The 22822-nt window shown below is 30.5% G+C and overlaps 1 protein-coding gene across 3 annotated transcripts in view; it reads right to left on the bottom strand.

The window, feature by feature from the left end:
- eEF1delta (elongation factor 1-delta) overlaps positions 1 to 22822 on the bottom strand; it is a 117484-nt gene that overhangs the window by 37455 nt on the left and 57207 nt on the right. For 2 of the 3 annotated variants that reach the window (XM_065500604.1, XM_065500605.1), the window contains one exon: positions 18871 to 18951. The exons of the other annotated variant lie outside the window; for it this stretch is intronic. In XM_065500604.1, coding sequence (XP_065356676.1) covers positions 18871 to 18951 — 81 coding nt within the window. The remainder of the gene's footprint in view (positions 1 to 18870; positions 18952 to 22822) is intronic. 3 annotated transcript variants of the gene reach the window in all.

Consider the following 22822-nt stretch of genomic DNA (forward strand, 5'->3'; position numbering starts at 1 on the left):
GGGGTAAAATTTTGACAATTTGGTCAAACAGGGGTTTTTTCTTATCCATGTAACTTATTACCTATTGTTCTTAGCAAAATGTGTCCCAAATAGTATAGATAGCTATTTCTTCGATATTTCGAAAAAAAATATTTAAAATAAAAAATTTTTAATATTTTTTTTCCGAAATCAAAAACTTTTTTGACTTTTTTTTTAAATTTTTTTTTTTTTTTCTTAAAATAAAGTTTAGATATTTTCCTTGAACACCTACTTGGTCGCTTAGTGGGATGCGAGTGGGATATCTATCAAAATAAATATTTTGTAACTCAAAACATAAAATTTTTGACTTTTTTTGCAAAATCAAAAACTTTGTTGACTTTTTTTTTTCAAAATGGACCCTTTTTTAATATTTTTTTTTAGGTCAAACAAAAGCTTAGATATTATCCTTGAAGACCCTTTTGGTCGCTTAGTGGGATGCGAGTGGGATATCTATCAAAATAAATATTTTTTAACTCAAGACTTACAATTTTTGACTTTTTTTTTGCAAATACGATTTTTTTTCCAAATGGGCCCTTTTTTTGTAGTCAAAAGAAAGCTTAGGTCCGTTCCTTTAAGATATTTTTAGTCCCTTAGTGGGATATCTATCAAAATAAATATTTTGTAACGCAAGACATACAATTTTTTAATTTTTTTTTGCAAAATCAAAATTTTTTTCCAATATGGGCCCTTTTTAATTTTTTTTTTTGCTCAAAAGAAAGCCTAGGTCCATTCCTTTAAGATATTTTTAGTCCCGTAGTGGGATGCGAGTGGGATATCTATCAAAATAAATGTTTTAACACAAAAATTGTATGTCTTGAGTTACAAAACATTTATTTTGATATATATCCCACTCGCATCCCACTAAGCGATCAAAACCATCTTAAAGGAATAGGCCTAAGCTTTCTTTATAGCAAAAAAAAAAAATTACAAAAAGGGCCCATTTTAAAAAAAAGTCAAAAAAGTTTTTGATTTTGCCAAAAAATCAAAAATTGTATATCTTGAGTTACAAAATATTTATTTTGATAGATATCCCACTCGTATCCCACTAAGGGACCTAAAATATCTTAAAGGAATGGACCTAAGCTTTCTTTTGACTAAAAAAAAATTTTTAAAAAAGGGCCCATTTTGAAAAAAAAATTCGAATTTGCAAAAAAAAGTCAATAATTGAATGTCTTGAGTTACAACATTTTTATTTTAATAGATATCCTACTCACATCTTCCTAAGTGACAAAATAGGTCTTAAAGGAAAAGACCTAAGCTTTCTTTTGAGCAAAAAAAAATTTTTAAAAAAAAGTCCCATATTGGAAAAAAATTTCGATTTTGCAAAAAAAAATTAAAAAATTGTTACAAAATATTTATTTTGATAGATATCCCACTCGCATCCCACTAAGGGACTAAAAATACCTTAAAGGAATGGACCTAGGCTTTCTTTTGAGCAAAAAAAAAAATTAAAAAAGGGCCCATATTGGAAAAAAATTTTGATTTTGCAAAAAAAAATTAAAAAATTGTATGTCTTGTGTTACAAAATATTTATTTTGATAGATATCCCACTCGCATCCCACTAAGGGACTAAAAATATCTTAAAGGAATGGACCTAAGCTTTCTTTTGACTACAAAAAAAATTTTAAAAAAAGGGCCCATTTGGAAAAAAAATCGTATTTGCAAAAAAAAAAGTCAAAAATTGTAAGTCTTGAGTTAAAAAATATTTATTTTGATAGATATCCCACTCGCATCCCACTAAGCGACCAAAAGGGTCTTCAAGGATAATATCTAAGCTTTTGTTTGACCTAAAAAAAATATTAAAAAAGGGTCCATTTTGAAAAAAAGTCAACAAAGTTTTTGATTTTGCAAAAAAAGTCAAAAATTTTATGTTTTGAGTTACAAAATATTTATTTTGATAGATATCCCACTCGCATCCCACTAAGCGACCAAGTAGGTGTTCAAGGAAAATATCTAAACTTTATTTTAAGAAAAAAAAAAAAAAAAAAAAAAAGAGAAAAAATTTTAAAAAAAAAGTCAAAAAAGTTTTTGATTTCGGAAAAAAAATATTAAAAATTTTTTATTTTTTTTTTAAATATTTTTTTTCGAAAGATCGAAGAAATAGCTATCTATACTATTTGGGACACATTTTGCTAAGAACAATAGGTAATAAGTTACATGGATAAGAAAAAACCCCTGTTTGACCAAATTGTCAAAATTTTACCCCCTATAACTCAGAGAGTTCTCGACCGATGTTGTTGAAAAATTGTGTCTGAGTTACTATCCAATAGAGCTAACCTTGGTGCAAATTTCATCCCGATCGGAAGACATCGATTTCAAAAGTTGGTTCACTTGACATGAAATGCCCCATATTTATATATGTATGTTTGTTGTACTTTATGCTTCTTTGTCTACCAAACACATTAAAATTTTGATTTATATATCTATGTGAATTGGGTCTCAATTTTGAAGATATTTCGATCAAATTTGGTACATATTATTTTTTCAGCCCAAGGACCAAGCCATTATTTCACCTAGCGCCCATACAAATGTCCTTCCGAAATTGGACTTTATCGGTCATAAATGTTTAATTTATAAATGTATCTCCACAAATTGCGCTCCAAATAAATTTTATATATACGAAATTCATGTCACCAAATTTTGTTACGATCGGTCCATAATTAGTCATAGCTAACATATAGACCCGCTTCCGAAAATCAGTTTAAGGTGCATAAATCACTTAAAAATGTTGGTATACTCACAAAATTCAACATAGTAAACTTTCATATAGACACAAATCACACGACCTAATTTCATGGTGATCGGTCCATAATTGGTCATAGCCCCCATGTAAGGCCCACTTCCGAAAATCACTCAGAAATATAAATTATTGAAATTTTAAAAGAAAAATGTTTTTGCTCTTTTACTTAGTGTACTTAGTGGTCGGGCTTGACCGACCATACTTTCTTACTTGTTTTTTTTATTTTTTGGTAAATATTATATTATTTTAATTTTTAATTGCTATTTTTTAATCATATTTATTTTAAATTAAATCTAATATTGCTAGTAATAGATCTGCGATCTCTTTTGTTTTTATTTTGGATCGGAATCTCAATGTAGGTCATTTGAATTGTACGAGTTTCAATTTGAATCCTAACTCTTCGAAACTATCAGAGGTAAAACTTTTATTGGATGGTGGTTTGTTGGATGTATTTGGTGTGAGTGAAACATGGTTGAAAGAAACTGTTTCTACTGGTGTTATTGACGTTTCCGAGTATGTGTGTCATAGGAATGATCGTCCAAGTTGTAGAGGTGGTGGTGTCCTCTTTTATGTTTCTAGGAATATCGAGCATAGGGTGGTTTATGTTGGTAGGAATTATGGGGTTGTAGAGTGTTTATTTGTTAAGCTTGTTTTTGGTGATGTGAAAATTTTAGTGGGAACTGTGTATCTACCTCATGGGGACTTTGTTTCATTTGAAGGTGAAGTATCTGATTTACTTGTTCGTTATTCAAACATTATTATTATGGGTGACTTTAATAATAACTTGTTTGATCCAATTAAGTCTTTAAGAATTATAATTATTTGTCAAGGAATGAATCTTTCACTTGTTCACAATTCTATTCCTACACATTTTGATGTTCGTCATGACTCTACTTCCTTGTTGGATTATTTTTTGGTGTCTTCTCCGGAATTGGTAGAGAAATCTAATCAATTCCAGTGTCCGGGTATAACTCGACACTCTTTCATTTTTATGTAACTTAGAATTTTGCGGCCGGCCGCTAGACAATATTATGAATTTTATGAGTATGATGCGGTTAATATTATATCTGTTGAATCCATGGTATTGGATTGTGATTTTAATGGCATGTAGTGTTGATGAACAATTAAGGATTTTAAACTGCAATTTACAGTTATTGCATTCGATTGTCCTTTTTAAAAGGAGAATGGTACGTCACCATAGTGATGGGTGGATTAATGAACCTGAGATTGTATATCAAATGTCAGTTAGAGATCTTGCCTATGGGTCATATTTGAGTGATAGGACTGATGCTAAGTGGAGAATATTTTGTCGGTGTAGAAATAAGGTTAAAACAGTTATTAGGAAATATAAGAGAAGGGCGCATAGTATGATATTTGAAGATAAGGATAGTAGAAAGATTTGGTCTATTTTGAATAGGAATGGTGTAGTTGATGGTACTGAGAATTTTAATAATGTTAATCCTGATATATGTATAATTGTTAATCGACCTTTTCTTTAATTTTCATAGATAGTTATATAGTTTCCTATATACAGGCTTCAAGGTCAGTGATTTGATGTAAATAAAAGATTATTTATATCATTTTCAATATAATCCGACGTTTCGTTGGTATTATTTCCAACTTCTTCAGGGATTGAATTTTATTTTAATATATAATCTTTTTTGTCAATTTTACATCATTTATCAAATATATCACAGTTTTTTGTATAAGTGGACAACACAACACAAAACTTAAAAATATTAAAATAAATGTATGCAAAAATAAATAAATAAAATATCACAGTAAATTTGTCTTATTCGATCACAGTTGTTGTTATTACTAAAATATTGCAATTGATGATTGAATAGTGTTTTATCATCTAATCAGTCTGTTGGTTATGATGGCGTTGTTGATTTTTCCAATATTCCATATGATGGATTTTCTTTTCGCTCTGTAGATGTATTTGAGATGTTTGAACCTTTCATTTGATTAAGTCAAGTGCTGTTGGTCATGATGGCTTTGCGCTCAAGTTTCTTAGATTGTTAATGCCGATTATTGGTAATCATATATTACATTTAGTTAATACGATATTAACTACTTCTACTTTTCCGTTGTTGTGGAAAATTGGTAAGATTATTCCAATAAGAAAGAATAGTGTTCTGGTTGGTTGTGATGAATTTAGACCGATATCAATATTGCCAATCTTGTCCAAAATGGTTGAACATCTTATGAAGATTCAACTTGTAAAGCACATTGATGACAATCAGCTGCTTCATAATTGTCAATCTGGGTTTAGATGCAACAGAAGTACTACTTCCTTGCTTCTTGGTCTGACGGATAGCATTAGGAATAATCTTTCATGCAAGGGGGTTTGTGTCTTATTATCTTTGGACTTTGCTAAAGCTTTTGATAGGGTAAATCATTCTCTTTTAGTTGGTAAATTGCATAGATATTTTGGTTTTTCCAGTTCAGCTTGTAGATTGATATATTCCTATCTATCTAATAGAATGCAGTATGTGTTCTGTAATGGTTGTACTTCTAGTGTGCTTCCTGTTTATAGTGGTGTTCCACAGGGATCTGTTCTTGGGCCTCTACTTTTTATTATGTTTATGAACGATCTTTTCAGTAAGGTATCGAGTAATATGTGTCTTCCATTTTCTTTTGCGGATGATGTTCAGCTGTTGTTTAGAGGTGATGCTGAATTTCCTGATGTTTTGCAGAATATGATTGATTTTACTGTTACTGTATTTCTATCAATACTGATAAGACTAAGGCAATGTTCTTTGGTAAAAGTAGTTGTTCTAACTTTTCGATTGACTTTAGTGGTAGATTAATTGAGTTTGTTGATAGACTTAAGTGTCTTGGGGTAATACTTGATACAAGCTTGAGTTTTGAAAGCCATGTCAACACTATTGTACCTAGGGTTAATTTTACATTACGCAAATTGTATAGCTTGGATTTGTTATTGCCCTTTCATGTTATGAAATGGGTTGTTCATGGACTTATAATGCCAATATTTTTATATGCCTTAGAGGTATATTGTGGTACCTTTGGCTACGTCATGAAGAAATTGAGATTAGCTTTTAATAGGGTTATTAGATATATATACTCCCTCAGAATGTGGCAGCATGTTTCGCCTTATGTTGTTAAGTTTTTAGGTTTTTCTTTTATGGAATTTATAAAGTTTAGAAATTTGTTGCAATTTTATAAATCATATAAGTTGCAAACACCCAAATATTTAATTTGTTTGAATTTTGTAGGTCCACTAGAAATATACAGCTAAAAATACCAAGACTAACTTCCATATTGGAGCGTTCATATTATGTTAGTGGCACGAGTTTATAATGGGTTGCCAGTATCATTAAGAATGTTTGACTTGTCTGTTGATACTTATAAGAAGAAACTATTTCAAGAGCTTTCTCATAATAGTTTCCCCTTATAGGTATCAGCTCAGTACATGTTTTTAAGGATATTCCTATGTGTTATATATCTATGTGTTATTCTTTCATATGATGTCGACTGCATTTGTCAGTTTAGTCTTGTTATTTTTAGTTTATTTTTCTTGTGGATCCACCAAATTTAAGGAAATTATCTAATTATCTGGATGTTTGAAACTTTTATGGATTTTAATGTTCTACTGATTTCTTATTATAGTACTTTACATTAAGAATAATCTTGCAATTTTGGGATATATTGTGAAGCATCTGTTTGCCTTCTGTTGTTGTATGGATGTCTGATTGTCATATTAAACATTTCTTTTTCTTCATGTTGTAGATAGGCAATTTCAAAGTTCTGGTGTTGTTAGTACCTGTGTGATTTGTTTCTTGACATTGAGGGTTATAATTGATCCCTTGCTTTATAGTTTGTTGTAGTTCATTAACATAGATCTTTAGTGACATCATGACGTTTTGATTTCAACTTGATATCACCGATTGCCACCATGACAATTATTTCTGGCCATAAAACTTTTTTGTTTACAACCAGATAGAAATTAAAGGTTCTCATAACTGAGTATTACTAAAAGTGATTGCCTTTTTCTTGTTTGTATTGTTGGATAGAATATTATTTGATGGCTTAATTTTGAATTTAACTAGCAGTTATTGAAATTATATGTTGCATAACGTTAGGAATTTTTGCTTCAATTCTTAATGATAACTTTTCATCATTTTTAAATGATTGGTGATTGCATATTGCTTGAATACCTTTTGAATGATCGTTTGTTTATATGTAAAGATTAGAATCTTTGTGTGGTTTCCTGTTGACCATATTTTTAAATACGGAGTGACTGGGAGAATGGCCATTGCTAATGTACCCTGTGTTCTACTGGCTAGATGGTATATATTAATTTGTGCACTGATTTTTTTTTTATACTTTTATTATAATATTATTCCTGCCTTTAATTTCTAGGCCTTATAATATGTAATTAAATCTTAAAACTAAACAATTATTGTTCTCTCAATTGAGAATCATATTTGGAAAATTAGATGAGTGGTAAATCAGCTCTACGCAGCCTTGAGCTGTCTTGAGTTGCTGTAAGTAGCCTTGCGAGCGGGTTCGGATGTTGATGTAATTTTGATAAATAAGCTTCACGAGTTTTTCTGAATTCATCCTTGACCAAGGGTACATCTAAGTCTCTGTGGATGTTCTCGTTTCTTATGTACCATGGAGCTCCCGTCATGGTTCTAAGAATTTTGGATTGTGCCCTCTGTATAAGATCTATACTGGTATTGCTTGCTGTTCCCCATAATTGGATTCCGTATGTCCAAATTGGTTTTAAGACTGTCTTATACAGGATGACTTTGCAGTTAAGGCTTTATTTCGATTGGTGGTGAATTAGCCAGTGTAAATTAGAAGCTTTTAGTTTCATGTGGAGCCGCTTGGCTTCTATGTGCCGACGCCAAGTAAGACGTCTATCTAAATGAATGCCAAGGTATGTAACGTGGTCAGACTGTGGGATGTTCACACTGTTTAGTGTCACTGGTGGACAACTTCCTCTCCTAAGTGAAAACGTTACGTGCTTGCATTTAATTTCGTTCACTTGTATTCTCCAATTTTTTAACCACGTCTCCACGTGCCTGAGATAATTGTCAAGGTTTCTAGATGCTACATTTAAGTCCACATGAGAACTAAGAATTGCAGTGTCATCTGCAAAGGTGGAAATGGTTAATTCTTCGGACTCGGGCAAGTCTGAGGTGTATAATAAGTACAGGGTTGGTCCTAGAACACTTCCCTGAGGTACACCAGCATTGATCGCATAGTCGCTTGTCACATAATCGCCGCATTTTATCCTAAACAAGCGATTCGATAGGTAAGACTCTAGTATTTTGTGAGTACTAGAAGGCAGTAGGCATTTAATCTTGTGTATTAGACCTTTATGCCAAACCTTGTCAAAAGCCTGGGCAACATCTAGAAATATTGCCGAACAATACTTTTTTAGTTCGAAAGATTTTCGTATCTCTCCAGTTAGGCGATTAACTTGCTCAATTGTTCCGTGATGTTTACGGAATCCGAATTGATGATCTGGGATAATGTTTTGACTATTTAAGAATGTTAAAATTTTCCCTTGGATTATTCTCTCAAATAGTTTAGACAAGCAAGGCAATAAGCTAATAGGTCTGTAGGATGATGCCAATGTCAAATCCTTTCCTGGCTTGGGTATCATTATAATTTGGGAGATTTTCCAATCATTCGGAAATACTCCTAGAGACAAGATCGCATTGAATAATACTGTGAGCACAATAATTGCCACATCAGGTAGGTTTCCAATCATGGAAGGTGTAATTAAATCATAACCTGGAGACTTTCTTAGTTTAAGATTGTCCTTTATGATCCTCTGAACATCTTCTATACTAACAATGATTAGTTCGGAGTCTGTTCCTATCCGAACAGGTAAATCCCCCAATACAAAATTATTTGATGGGGGGTTTGGTTGGAACACATTACTTAAGTGTTCAGCGAAAACTACGGCTTTATCCTTTGCACTACGTGCCCAGGAACCATCAGATTTTCTTATCGGACTTTGACCCTCTACCGGTGGCTTAATATTCTTAGCTGCCTTCCAAAGGGAGAAGTTTGTGTGCTTAGTACTGGTTAAACTTTCAATATAGTTTCGATTTCTGCGATCCTCTTCAGACTGAAGGGCTCTTTTTAATTTCTTGCTTGCAATGGACAGCCTCTGCTTAGCAGCAGAGGATCTGTTGTGTTGCCAATCTCTTCTACATCTCCTCTTTTCGAGGAGGAGTCTATTAATTTCTGCATTAGAAATACACATTTTAGGGTTAGGAGGAATTTGGCACTTAGAGTGATCCAAGGCCGAAAAGATTAGAGACTTGAAGTCTCTGATACAATCATTGATATCTTCCTCACACTGTATGTTACATTCAGTGTGGATGTGGCTGCTGATGTATTTTCTATATTTCAACCAATCAGTCTTGAATAATGAAGCTTCCGTATGAGACGATTGATATTGGCCGTAATAGTGTAGTATAACGGGAGAATGATCAGAAGACAGTTCATATGATATTTCTGCAGTAATAGAGTTTCTGTTTATATTCCTTGATATGGCAAAATCTATTAGACCAGGTATTTTTCTAGGATCAGAAGGCCAATAAGTGGGCTGACCCGGTGATATAAAATCTAAGCAATTTTTTCGATCAACTAGAGTCCTGTACAGCTGTCTGCCTTTGGGATTCATTAATCTGGAACCCCAATATGTATGTTTAGCGTTGTAGTCACCACAAGCCAGGAAACGATCTCCTAGTGTATTAAAAAATTCTTCAAAATGTTCCTTAATCACAGAAAATCGTGGGGGGCAATATATTGAGCTTAGATTCAAATCTCCAACTCCACATCCTAAGCAAATGGATGTTGCTTGCAAATAGTTTTTGGAAAATTTTTCTAGGGTATAATGTTTTATCCTATTTCTAATTAAAATACCAGTACCACCGTGTGCCTTACCATCAGGATGATTCGTGGGATGAAATATAAAACCTGGAATATGAAAATTATATTTATTTGTTAAATGAGTCTCCGAGATTAACAATACATCTATATTGTTTTCGTTGATAAAGTGTGACACCTCAGCTTTGTGCTGGTTCAAGCCATTTGCGTTCCAGAAACAAATTTTTAAAAAACTTATTTTCTTGTTAAGAGTATTTGTATCATTTGGTTCTGGGCTCTCAAAAGCTCTTGTATGGTATTTTGCATGGATGTCATGAAATTAGACATGTTTTGGTTAAGTGAGGTTATGTTACTTGCAAGAGTATTTAATAAATTTTCTAACCCTCCCGAATTTTGGGGGAAACTAGGTTGTTTAATATCAGATTTTAAAATACTTGCATATGAGACGGTTCCAGACTGAACTGGAACCTCTTTATTATTTTTATTTGGAGTGGGAACTCCAGAAACTGGCGGATAGGAACTGCAGTTCAGATTCACTGGTTCAACTATTTCGCCTCTTAACCCCTTTTTTCTATCTCTTAATCTTTTCAACAATACTTTGTAAACTGGGCACCCGCGATAGTTAGCAGAATGATCGCCGCCACAGTTTCCGCATTTTCTAATGAGGCCTTTCTTTATAATATCACATTCTGTTGAAGAATGCAGGTCTCCGCATGCAACACATACAGTTCGTAAAGTGCAGTAGTTCTTCGTGTGTCCAAATTCCTGACAATTTCCGCATTGTACAGGATTATTACGTTTGATAGGTTCCTCAACTGTTACCCTGCGATTTAACAAATACCGTAGGGAGTATATTGGATGGACTTCATTACCTTTTAATTTTCTGTCATCAGGCTCCAACTCAACTCTAAATAGTGGTTGGGGAATTTTATCTCTATTGAAGATATTGACCACAATTCGTATACTATAGCCTAATTCATCCAAGGCCTCCTTGATTTCGTTTGGCTCTACACTGGACTCTATACCCTTAATTACCACTATCAAGCCTTTACTGCTTTTCAGCTGATAGGTGTAAAAATTTTTCTTGTTATTATTTAGGTATTGAGAGACTTTTCTGTAATCGTCCTCAGTGTATATAACGATTTTTGTTTCTTGCACACCTCTTCGTATGGGAACAATATGGAAATTATTTTTACCAATAAGTTCAATAAGTGTTCTCACTAAATCATTCGAACTGGGTTCGCGAAGGAATATTGGAGGTGGTTTAAATGATTTTCGGTTTGAATTATCATTACGGTCCTGAACGTTATTTTCATCTTCACATAAGAGCGCATAACGATTTTTTAACTAGGGATTGTCGTTGGTCTTTTGTTTCTTTAATGAACTTTCCACTTTTTGAGGGCTTAAATTTCTTTTATTTATACTTAAATATCTAAGCATACCTGGTGTTTTTGATTTAACCTTTTCGCCTACAATTTTTGGTATAGCACCCTTTGATGTACCATTGTTGCTACTCACGCTTCCCAGAGGGTTAAACACTGTAGAGCTCTCACTAGAATTTATTTCTTGTGGTTTATTTAAAGCTTGTGTATGCTTGTTAGTTGTTGTTGTTTTAGGTATGGGCATTGTTGTTGCTTGAGCTGTGATTTTATTTGTGTTTTCTTTTATGCTATTTTCTACACAAATATTGATTGGTGATGTTAGTTGTATATTGTTAGTATCATTTGATGGTAGAGTGGGGGAACAAGAGCGAGCTCTCTCACTAGGTTTAGCGGTTAAATAGTTTTTGTTATAATTTATGTGATTTATATTTGTTTTCATACTATCCCCGCTGAGAAATATATAGGCATTTCTACCATTCAAACTGAGCCTTGTCTCATCTTGAGAACTCATATGCTCTTTTAATTCAAACTGTTATAATATATAACAGAACAATAGTAACACAAACAAACAAAAAACACTTGTTAATTTCTTTGTAAAATTGCAACAATCTTTTTATTTTAAATGTTTTATGGTTATTGTTTTATCAATTTTCTATGTTTTATAGGTACACAAATAAAAAACTTGTTCTTTTTAATTAAAGGCGTCCATGCGCAAGTAAATTTGTTTTTTTTTTTTTTGCGTAAACTAAATGTAATTATTCACAAATCAGAACGGAGCGGATTCAAAACACGTCTGTCTCTCGTGAGATGTTACGAACTATGATATAACTGAGTTGACAAGACAAATTGTTATATGTAGCTTTATTACTAAATTATGTGATTATACTTTATTGATGACTTTCTCAAAGTCTGTGGTAATTTAACATATTGTCTTTTGTTGGAAATTTTATCTCGTTTTTGTATCTGTCGATTAAGTTGCTTTTGAGATGGTAGTCTGATTTCATCGGATTGTTGAATGACATTCTTTGGGTATCATTGTCATGGTTGTTTTGCCGTCCGAATTTTCTAAGATGTTTAATAGTTTTGGTAAGGGCATATGATGGGGGTTTAATATCGTTGATACTGTTTTAACAGTATTCTTTCTCACTGGAATGATTCTGTAACAAGTTCCATTGCAATGTAATAGTGGTTGGACATTGATTTGGAATAGGAGGTTGCTTCTTTGTAAATGTTTTTTTTTTCTTTGAGACTTGTTGTACTTGACATAGTTATTGTTAAGCTTGCTTAATTGGCTAGTTGTTTGGATATTTACTACCTTGATGACATGAATTTCCCTTGCAGGACTGTCCTATCTATTTTTTTCGCATCTCGGTGAATGACATTGACTAATGTATACTTTTTGACCCTTTCATTAACACCTATGTATACTATCTTGTTCTTGTTATTCTCATTCATACATACATATGGCTGCACTGCTGTTCTGGATTATTGTTTTTGTAACACTGGTGGAAGATTTTTTTATTTTTATCATGTTACATGTGCTGATGTCATCTATCAAAACACTATAAATAGTTGATTATTGTTTGGAGTTGAGTGGAGTTTTTTTTAATTCGTACAATTTGTGTTAAGCATTATTTATATTTATCTATATATATAAAAGAGTAACGTGACTGACTGACTGACTGACTGACTGACTGATTCATTCATCATCGCACAGCCCAAACCGCTAAAGCTAGAAACTTGAAATTCGGGTAATGGGTTCCTTTTACAATATGTAGATCCACTAAGAAGGGATTTTTGGAAATTCGGTCGTTAAGGGGGCCAAATGGGGCAAAAACGGGTAAAACCTGTACCTCTATATCTCCAAAACAAATAAACTTAGAAATAATATTTTAAATGCGTCCGCCTGTAATCAAAAAAAGAGCCGACAGGTGTTTGGTACTTTTTTGAAATTCAAAATTCAAGTGGCCATATGGGGTAAAAATAGTCCCCGTAGAACCCTCTGTTAACATGTATATCTCCTACATAAATAAACATAGAAATATTATATTGAATGTATCTGGCTCAGATCAATAAAAACTAGAAATCTTTTTGGTACTTTTTTGAAATTCGAATTCCTAAGGCCTCAAAATTGTTTTCTTTTTTGGTACTTTTTTATCAAAATGTATTTTCTCACTAACAATTCCATGAACTATTATTTTCAAATAGTACGTATTACTAGGTACTTTTTTGAAAATTATTTCTTCACGGGGGACAAAAAACGGGATAAAAACGGAGATTTGATATTATTTATTCAATTTAAAAATAAAAAAAGATAAAATATTCTTCCAACCACACAAAAAAGAATCCACAACATGCTATTCGGAAGTCAAATACAAATGGGTAAAAAGGGCCAAATTTCAGTACACTTATATTGGTACTTTTTTGAAATTCATTTCTACTATTCTATTCAAGTAGTTTTATTTTTTTTTTCAATAAAATTGTTTTGCCACCACTGAGATTCGAACCGATGTAGTTCGGCTACAGTTCAGTAGTCTAAACCCTTAGCCTACACCAGAATGTTTATTTTCATGTTTAGAATACTAATTTTATTTTAAAATATATAGTTTTTCACCCTATTCACCATTAGTTGAATTCTAATGGTGTTGAAAATTCCAATAGTACAGACACAAACCTTAACCTTTTTTGTAAAAATTATTATTTTCACCTTATTCAATAAATTTAAAATTTATTCAACATACAGTTATATGAAATGTATATGGGAATTTATGAGGGAAAATATTAATAACAGTGTTGTAAATATAGTTGGTTTAATGCTATTTGAAATGTTATAGTTTTATTTGATAAAAAACTACAAAACAAATTATTTTGTTGAAATGTGAAACAAAACAAAAAATATTCATAAAAATATATTCATTAAAGCATTTCTCAAAAAAAAATCACGTGTTTATTCCTATTCGCTAAAATAAGAATTTTGTTCTCGCAAAATTTAATAACAATTTCAGTAAATTAAGGTCCACATTTTATAAAACAAAACGTTTGGAAGCGTAAGCAATTTGTATGAAGAATACTGGGAAAAAAGTTTAAAACTTATTTCCATAGAATTTTATTTTAACGTTTGTCGTTTCGTTTTATAAAATTAGACCCTAAAAAAATTAAAATGTAAAGCACTATGTGTATCTATGAGTAAATCATTATTTATACTCTATTTATCAAGTTTATAAAATCAACTTATATCTCACTCAAATGTAGTATTAGAAACTTTTTATAAATTTAAAAAACAGAATTTACGCAATATGTGTCTCTATGATTAAAACCTTATTCATATTCAATTTATCAAAAGATTATAAAACAAATTTAGGGCCTCATTTTATAAAACGCAACGACAAACGTTAAAATAAAATTCTATGGAAATAAGTTTTAAACTTTTTTCCCAGTATTCTTCATACAAATTGCTTACGCTTCCAAACGTTGAACAAATTTTGTATGAAAAAAATTCAAGTTTAAAACCTTATTACCAGTATTCTTCATACAAATTGCACGCTTTATAAAAAAAAACATTTTTTTAGATAATAACAAATAAATTTTCGCTTAAATAAAATCGTTTACACAAACATTTATTTAAATATTTTTATTTCGATGAATAGACAACACTATTTACATATAACCGTCAACTCATTTGAAAAAAAATAGTTGTGTAATAATAAGTGCTCAAATTTTATAAATTCAATTAAAAGAAAAAATTCTACGTTACTTAGAAATGTAAGTTTTTTAATTTCATATTCCATATATATATATTAATCTTCATTAAGTTTTATTACGTTTTTATCGTGTAAATAAAATGTATATGTACATACATTCACACCACAATTTTTAAAATTTTAAAAAATGATATGCTATTAGGTCATATTGTCATAATGTCCTTATTGTCATAATGTCCTAATATATTATGATAGTTTAAACAATTTTTGTTGTGTTTCAAACAATAATGTTCTAAACTAATAAGACTTTTTGAACTATGTTCATTGTTTTGTCATAAAATAACACTTTTTTGAAGCACAACAACAATTTGTTTAAACTATCATAATATATTAGGACAATCAGACCGTTTGAATACCCCAAATATGTTGAAAGTGTGTTTAAAAAAATATTTTTACTGAAATTTGATTTCAACTATTGGGTATATGACTCAAAAATGTGGGATTTGCTATAGGTGGCGTATCTTTTGAACCCCTTTTTTAATTTTTAATAACTTTTATATCACTCTAAAGGGTATATATCTGTCATTCATCCTCACTTAGTTATTGAACATTATGTGTAAACAACAAAGTTTTTTTTGTCGAATTTTGTGCCAACAAAGCGTCATATGTGGAAAGTTTTGCTTTACTTCTTTCATTTGAAAAACGTGCCGCAGAAGTACACATAGATCACCAAAGCTTATGGTGAACGTGTTCCATCGGTTTCAACGTGCAAGAGATGGTGCATGTTCAGAAGTGATGATTTTGAAACGGAAGGCCCAGGACAACCAAACAATTTGAAGACCAAGATTTGGAGGCATTAATCCGTGAATGTTGTTGTCAAACTCAACATGAGCTTGCAATATCATAGGGAGATACTCAAGAAGCAAAACGTTTGCAAGCAGCAGGATTTGTCAAAAAAAAAAGGCAAATTGGGTACCATACGAATCGAAGACGAGATACCTTGAAAAGCGATTTAGCATTTCCGAAATGACGTTTGAACTAACAGTTATTTAATAGTATTTTTGATTTTCATAAACATAGAAAATTCTAAAAGTTAGAATGTGAGTTTCTATGAGACTTAAAAACCAATTACTACTACTATTTATTATCTATCTTCTGGCTGTAATTTTTATTTTGGCTTAAACAATGGATGTAAATTGAGACAGTTGTAAATATACATATATGATTAAAGTAAGAATATTTATTGGTAATTGGTGAACACTTATTTGTCCATCTGAGTGTATGTACGACTGTTAGTTGAAATTAATTTTCCTAAGAAGATCAGAAAAATATTTTGTGCTTTTTCAAATATATTTTTGAATTATAGAATAAATGCAGAATCACACAAGATTCATCTGCCAATCTTCTCCCATTTCCAAGAAATTTAGATTCATTCTCCAAATTAAATTTTCGTAAAAATTTAATTTCTCTGAACTCGCACTGTTAAAGGTTATGACCATGGACGATGGTAGACTAACAGCCTATCTATAAATTCCATCATGTTCCATCCGCCCATCTTTTCCCGTTTTCCTAGAATTCGGATTCAGCCTCCCAAGTATATTAAATTTTGATTTTGGTCAAAATTAAAAAATTATTATCAAAACACGCTCTGTTAAATATTATGACCACAGATTATCATAGTGGGACAGTTTATCTATAAATACCAGCAAGTTCATTCCACCTATCTTCTCCCATTTCCAACAAATTTAGATTCATCCTCCAAAAACATTTTAATTTTCGAAAAATTTAATTTTCCCATCTTCTCCCGTTATACAGGATTTTAGATTCATCCTCCAAAAAATTTAAATTTTCGAAACATTTAAATTTCTCTATCAGAACTCGCACTGTTAATGGTTATGACCACGGACCATGATAGACCATCTTCTCCCATTTCCAAGAAATTTAGATTCATCCTCAAACAAAATTTAAATTTTCGAAAAATTTAAATTTCTTTATCAGAACTCGCACTGTTAACGGTTATGCCACGGACCATGATAAACCAACACCCTACCTAAATATTCCAGCAAGATTCATCCGCACATCTTCTACCATTTCCAAAAAATTTAAATTCTTCCTCCCAAAACTTGCACTGTTAAGGGTTATGACCATGGGTTATGATAGAAAAACACCTTGGCTATAAATTCAAGCAAGTTCCTTCTGCCCATCTTCTCCCGTTATAAAAGAATTTAGAATCATCCTCAAAAAAATTTAAATTTTCGAAAAATTTAAATTTCTCTAGCAGAACTCGCACTGTTAAAGGTTATGACCACGGACCATGATAGACCAACACCCTACCTAAATATTCCAGCAAGATTCCTCCGCCCATCTTCTCCCATTTCCAAGAAATTTAGATCATCCTCCCAAGAAATTTAAATTTCCGAAAAATTTTAATTTCTCTATCAAAACTCGCACTGTTAAGGGTTATGACCATGGGTTATGATAGAAAAACACCTTGGCTATAAATTCCAGCAAGTTCCATCTGTCCATCTTCTCCCGTTTTCCATGAATTTAGATTCGTCCATCCATAATAATTAAATTTTAAAAATTCCGCAAAAGTATAAAACTATGTTTGACATTTATGATTTGACTTAGTTTTTGGAAAAAACGGGAGATTAGTTCCCGTTTCAATCATTAGTGGTACATTAGGTTCAACCGTGTGGTTATTATTCCATTTTGAATACACTTTCCTTGATTTACAATGTTTAACGGTGTCATGTAAACTTTTAAACATAACTCTGTTAACTCAACTGGTTTGTGTCTAGGGTTATAAATTTCGAAATTTAACTTCACACACATTATTAAATTAGTATATCTTTATCTATCTACTATTAATATTTGCAATTATTATTATGAATTTTCAATTACGCAAGCAGTTTTGAGATGCTTTAATACTTCAAAATATCATGGACTACAAACAATTGTAAGGTGTATTTACTTTACGCAATAATTAAAATTTCTATAATAAACATTTTAAAATAATTTACGTAGTTGTTTTGTTATTTCCACATTTTTTCGCTAACGAAGTAGCGGGTTGCATGCTAGTAATTTATATTTTTGTTAATTAAATTTTTTTAAAAAAAAAATTTTATTAAGTAGAAATTTATAACCGATTATGGCCAATAAGCTAGGTTGTTGAAAAATAATAAATAAATAAATAAAAAAGTATTCGAATGACGAATATTCTGTGATAAAATAAACATCACTGTTATATAATTTATTTTATTAATTTATTTTTATTGACATTTTGTTAAATTTTAACAAAATTTAATGAATTTCTATGTGGAGTGGGTATATTAGATTGTGTGGACCTTCTTCCACAATGTTTACACATTTTATTACTATATAGCGTTGCAGGTTAAAAGTAAATGACAAAAATGCCAATCAAACTCACTTGTGAACCTCATGTAGTTCACTGCCGGAGGAATATCAAACAAAATCATATACTATTAAAATGGAACTTATTCGCCAGCGGAGTGGAAATTGTGTTTAGCAATTGCAATAGTATCGTCTGTTATTCCAAATTTATCTTTAAAATCCTCTTTTTAAGATAAAAAGTAAAAAGAATTCCTTAAAATAGGTTTAAAGTAGGGTTGAACCATTATTAAATTTCATATATGTATTTAACAATGGTTTACTACAGGTGTTTTAAGTTAATTTTCGTTTTTGGATATACTTTCATCGAATTTAGCTTAACAACGGTTAGTAGCATGTTGTAAGTTTTTTTACATAAGACTGTTAGCGCTTGTTTTGAACTTTATTTTCTATATGCTTAGAAAACATTAACAGCCTAGCTTCATTTTCCAATATTTCATGCCGTTTTAAAACAAAAATTTCGAAATTTTTCTAAAAAATAATTTTTTGTTTGCCAAAAAAAATTATATTTCTAAAACGACGGAATTTCGGTTTTTTTCATTTTATTCAATAAACTAAACCGTTTTTTAGTTACACACAGTGTAATTTGTACAAATTTAACCCCAATAATACGAATTTTAACCGAATTATTCAAATACGTATGCCAAATATAAATAATAAATGCAAAAATTATTATGCTGTATAATTTAAAAATTAAAATAACACCATTAAAACTTAAAACATGTATTATCATAATTACCTTTTCCAAAGAATTTTTGATGTGTTCTCTGGCTTTAGCAATTTCGGAAACTAATATACTCTTCCTGTTTATAGATGAATCCTTAAAAATATATTAAACAATATGTTAGAAATGTTAAAATGTACAATTTTGTGAATTTACATTATTTTTATAAGTTAGAGTAATTATTTTTAAAATGTATAATTCTGTACTATAATAGTTTTGTTGTTGCAACAGTTCCACTGTTTCCGAAAGTCTTTTCCTGGAGAAACGACTTGGTACTGGTTGGTACTGGATCGAAGATTCAATTATCGTGGAACGTAATATTTTTGCCTAAGTATGTAAATTTGTTCAATGTATTATTTGAATTATTACATCGTACAAATGTATCGTTATTTTTTACGTGAGTTATATAATGTTAATTTATGTTTACCTCCCCGTATAAAAGTTTTGAGTAAATTTATTGGTTATGCATGTATTTTTGTATGGTATGGAGGTTTATAGTGGTACTTTTGGTTATAACAATCACCGCCTTTTGCTGTTGGTTAATATAATTATACAATTACGTCAGGTTTAAGTTAATACTCTATTTTTACAAGATATATAGGAATAATAATTTTACATAGATAGATATATTTGAAGGGGTATGTACTATAAGAAGTACACTTTTACTCGAAGACCCATAGAATACCCTTGTCTGCATTTGTTTGCATAAACCTTGCGAACTACAAAAAGTAGTTCGGTGCAGCCAAATCAGGCGACCGTGGAGGCCAATCAACATCACCATTTCAAAATTTCACGTAACTTTCTCATCGTCACAGTAATCGATGATTGATTTTGATAAAATGTTTTAACGATTAAAACACGTCGTTTCTTTTTTAAAAAAACTTTAAAATAAAAACCAGCTTTTAATTATTTCGCAACTATAGTCAAAATTAAAGTATGTATATTTTAAAATTTAACCGACTTTAACTGGGTGCCACCTCCACTGTTGCCAGATTTGACGATTTATCGTCATTTTGACGATTTTATGTACCAAAAAATGCATATTGACGATTTGACGATTTTGACCCCAAATTTGACGATTTTTTGAAACATATTTGACGATTTATCGTCATTTTGACGATTTTATGTACCAAAAAATGCATATTGACGATTTGACGATTTTGACCCCAAATTTGACGATTTTTTGAAACATAGAGTATTCAACATTGAAAAAGAAAAATGTCATTTTTGATTGTAATAATAGTTAAGTGCAAAAGTGATAGATATATGTTAACGATAAAATAATAGTATTTGTTTGAAGTGTTGATATTTTAAGTATTTAACGCATATATTTAACATGTAGATGTCCATAAATGATCAACTGATAGTAAACCATTTTAATTTTATGTGCGTCCTCATGAAGTAGAATGTGATTTAAAAAGAAGTTTTGAGAAAATTAAAGTGAATTTACAAAAAAAGAAATAAAATTGTTTAAAAGAAGTAAAATTTTGTGTTTTAAAAAATGCTGAGATATCTTCAGAAGGAGGTAAGTAAAATAGAAAAATTTAAGTATTTATATAAAAAAATAATTGTTCTTTTATTTTGCAGAAAGCAAGTGGCGATGATGGCGCCAACCAAGACGATGAAAGTGGCAGCAGTACTTCGATGGTAAGTTTAACAAACATTTTTAAGTAAAAAGCTATCTAATGCTAATATTATTATTTCAGACTGACAAACGAAAAAAAAGAAAAATTAAGGAGGACTGGTTAAAAAATCCAGACATTAATTCATGGGCTGAAAAGCGGGACAGCAAAGTATTTTGTAAAATTTGCAATGTGGAGTTGAAGGTATCATCGGGAAAGTCCGATTTAATGGCTCATTTTCAATCCAAAAACATCAAGATGCTGCCAAGGCTACCCACCAAACGAAAATAAACGAAGTTTTCGACATAGACTACTCTCCAAAAAAAGTTGCAGAAATAAAATTGGCATTATTTATAGTTGAGCACAATTTGCCATTTGCGGTGTCCGATCACCTTACAAAGGTATGTCAACATTCATTTAAGGATTCCAATACTGCAGCTAACATTACTCTTGGACGAACAAAAGCAAATGCTATAATAAAAAATATTGTAGGAGCAAAACAGTTTTCAGACGTAACTAATCTTTTAAAAACAAATTCATTTTCTTTGTGCGTTGACGAGTCAACGGATTTAACAAACGTTAAGTCTTTGTGTTTAGTTGTCCGCTTGTGTCTCAATTTTGAAATAAAGGATTTCTTTTATGGACTCCTTACAGTTGAGCATGCGGACGCTAATAGTTTATACCAACTTATAGTTAATCATTTTAATAAAAATGGTGTTAATTATAAAAAGAATATGATTGGGTTTGCCGCGGATGGGGCAGCAGTGATGACGGGCAGAAATAAATCTGTGGCACAACTTTTGAAAAATGAAAATAATGATTTATTTATAATAAAATGTGTATGCCATTCCCTGGCATTGTGCTCATCCTATGCTTGCCTTAAGCTTCCATCTAGCGTGGAAACCTTAGCTAGAAGTATTTATAATTATATATCTAACAGTCCAAAAAGAAACAACCAATTTCAAAATATTTTATCCTTATTGGACATAAAACCAAAAAAAATACTACACCCTTGTCAAACACGTTGGTTATCTTTGGAAGTTGTTGTCATAAGATTAATCGAACTTTATGAACCCTTAAAAATATATTTTGCTTTTGCTGTAAATATAGATAAAATTGACACAGCTCAATATATTTTAGATAATTTAAATTTTGAAAATAAAATATATCTATGTTTCTTAAAATATATTTTAGGCATCATTAATAATATTAATAAAATGTTTCAAAGTGAAACAACTGAAATACAAAATTTATATGATCAAATGCAAAAATTGTTAAAAACTGTTCTAAGTAATTTTATAAAACTAGATCTATTAAAAAATGATAAATTCTATTTACTTAATTATAAAGACGAACAAAATATATTAGATTATAATGAGGTTTACTTAGGAGTATATGCCCGAGAAGAATTGATGGCGTCGGGATTAGAAGAAACTCAAAAGAATAAAATCATTCATAATTGTATTAATTTCTATGTAGAACTTTGTGATCAAATATTGGTTCGTTTTGATTTTGGAGAAAAGTTTCAAGCTTTAAGTTTAATAAATCCTTATTATATTATAAGTAATGAAAAAAACACATTTTATGAAATTGTAAACCAATTTTCACATTTTATAGAAGAAAATGAAAAACAAGATTTAGAGTCGGAATTTAGACAACTAAAATTAATAAATTGGGATTCTAAAAATGAAATGAAATTATTAGAATTTTGGAAAAATTTATCAGAAATGAAAAGGAGAGATTCAAGTGCTTTATTTCCCATATTAACAAAATTTATTTCTAAGATTTTAGTTTTACCACACTCCTCTGCAAATGTAGAAAGAGTTTTTAGCCAGGTAAACTTAAATAAAACAAAAACTAGAAATAGATTAGAAAAGGAATCTTTAGAATCAATTTTATACGTAAAAGACTATTTAAAATTAAAGAAATGTAATTGTTTTGATTTAAAAGTTGTACCTGAATTATTGCAAATGTTTAATTGCAATATATATTTGTAAAATACTGTAAAACTGTTAAGTATTTTATACAATACTAAGTCATTATTAATTTAAAAGCTTTATGTAAAAATATCTCATTTATTTTATTTAAAACACGAATTGTTTTGTTATGTTCTTATATATATTTTTGTTTTACAAAAATAACTAATGTTTTATTATATTTTATTGAAAATAAAATATTTTTTTGTTGAAAAAGAGTGTTTTTTATTTTGACGATTTTTTGACGATTTCGATTAACCATTTTGACGATTTTGACGATTTTTTCCCCGAAATTTGACGATTTTGCTGCAAATTTATCTGGCAACTATGGCCACCTCAAATATAGAAAATGTTTTCATACAATATGCA

The sequence above is a fragment of the Calliphora vicina genome, chromosome 2, assembly GCF_958450345.1.
Source record: "Calliphora vicina chromosome 2, idCalVici1.1, whole genome shotgun sequence".
Classification (NCBI taxonomy): domain Eukaryota; kingdom Metazoa; phylum Arthropoda; class Insecta; order Diptera; family Calliphoridae; genus Calliphora; species Calliphora vicina.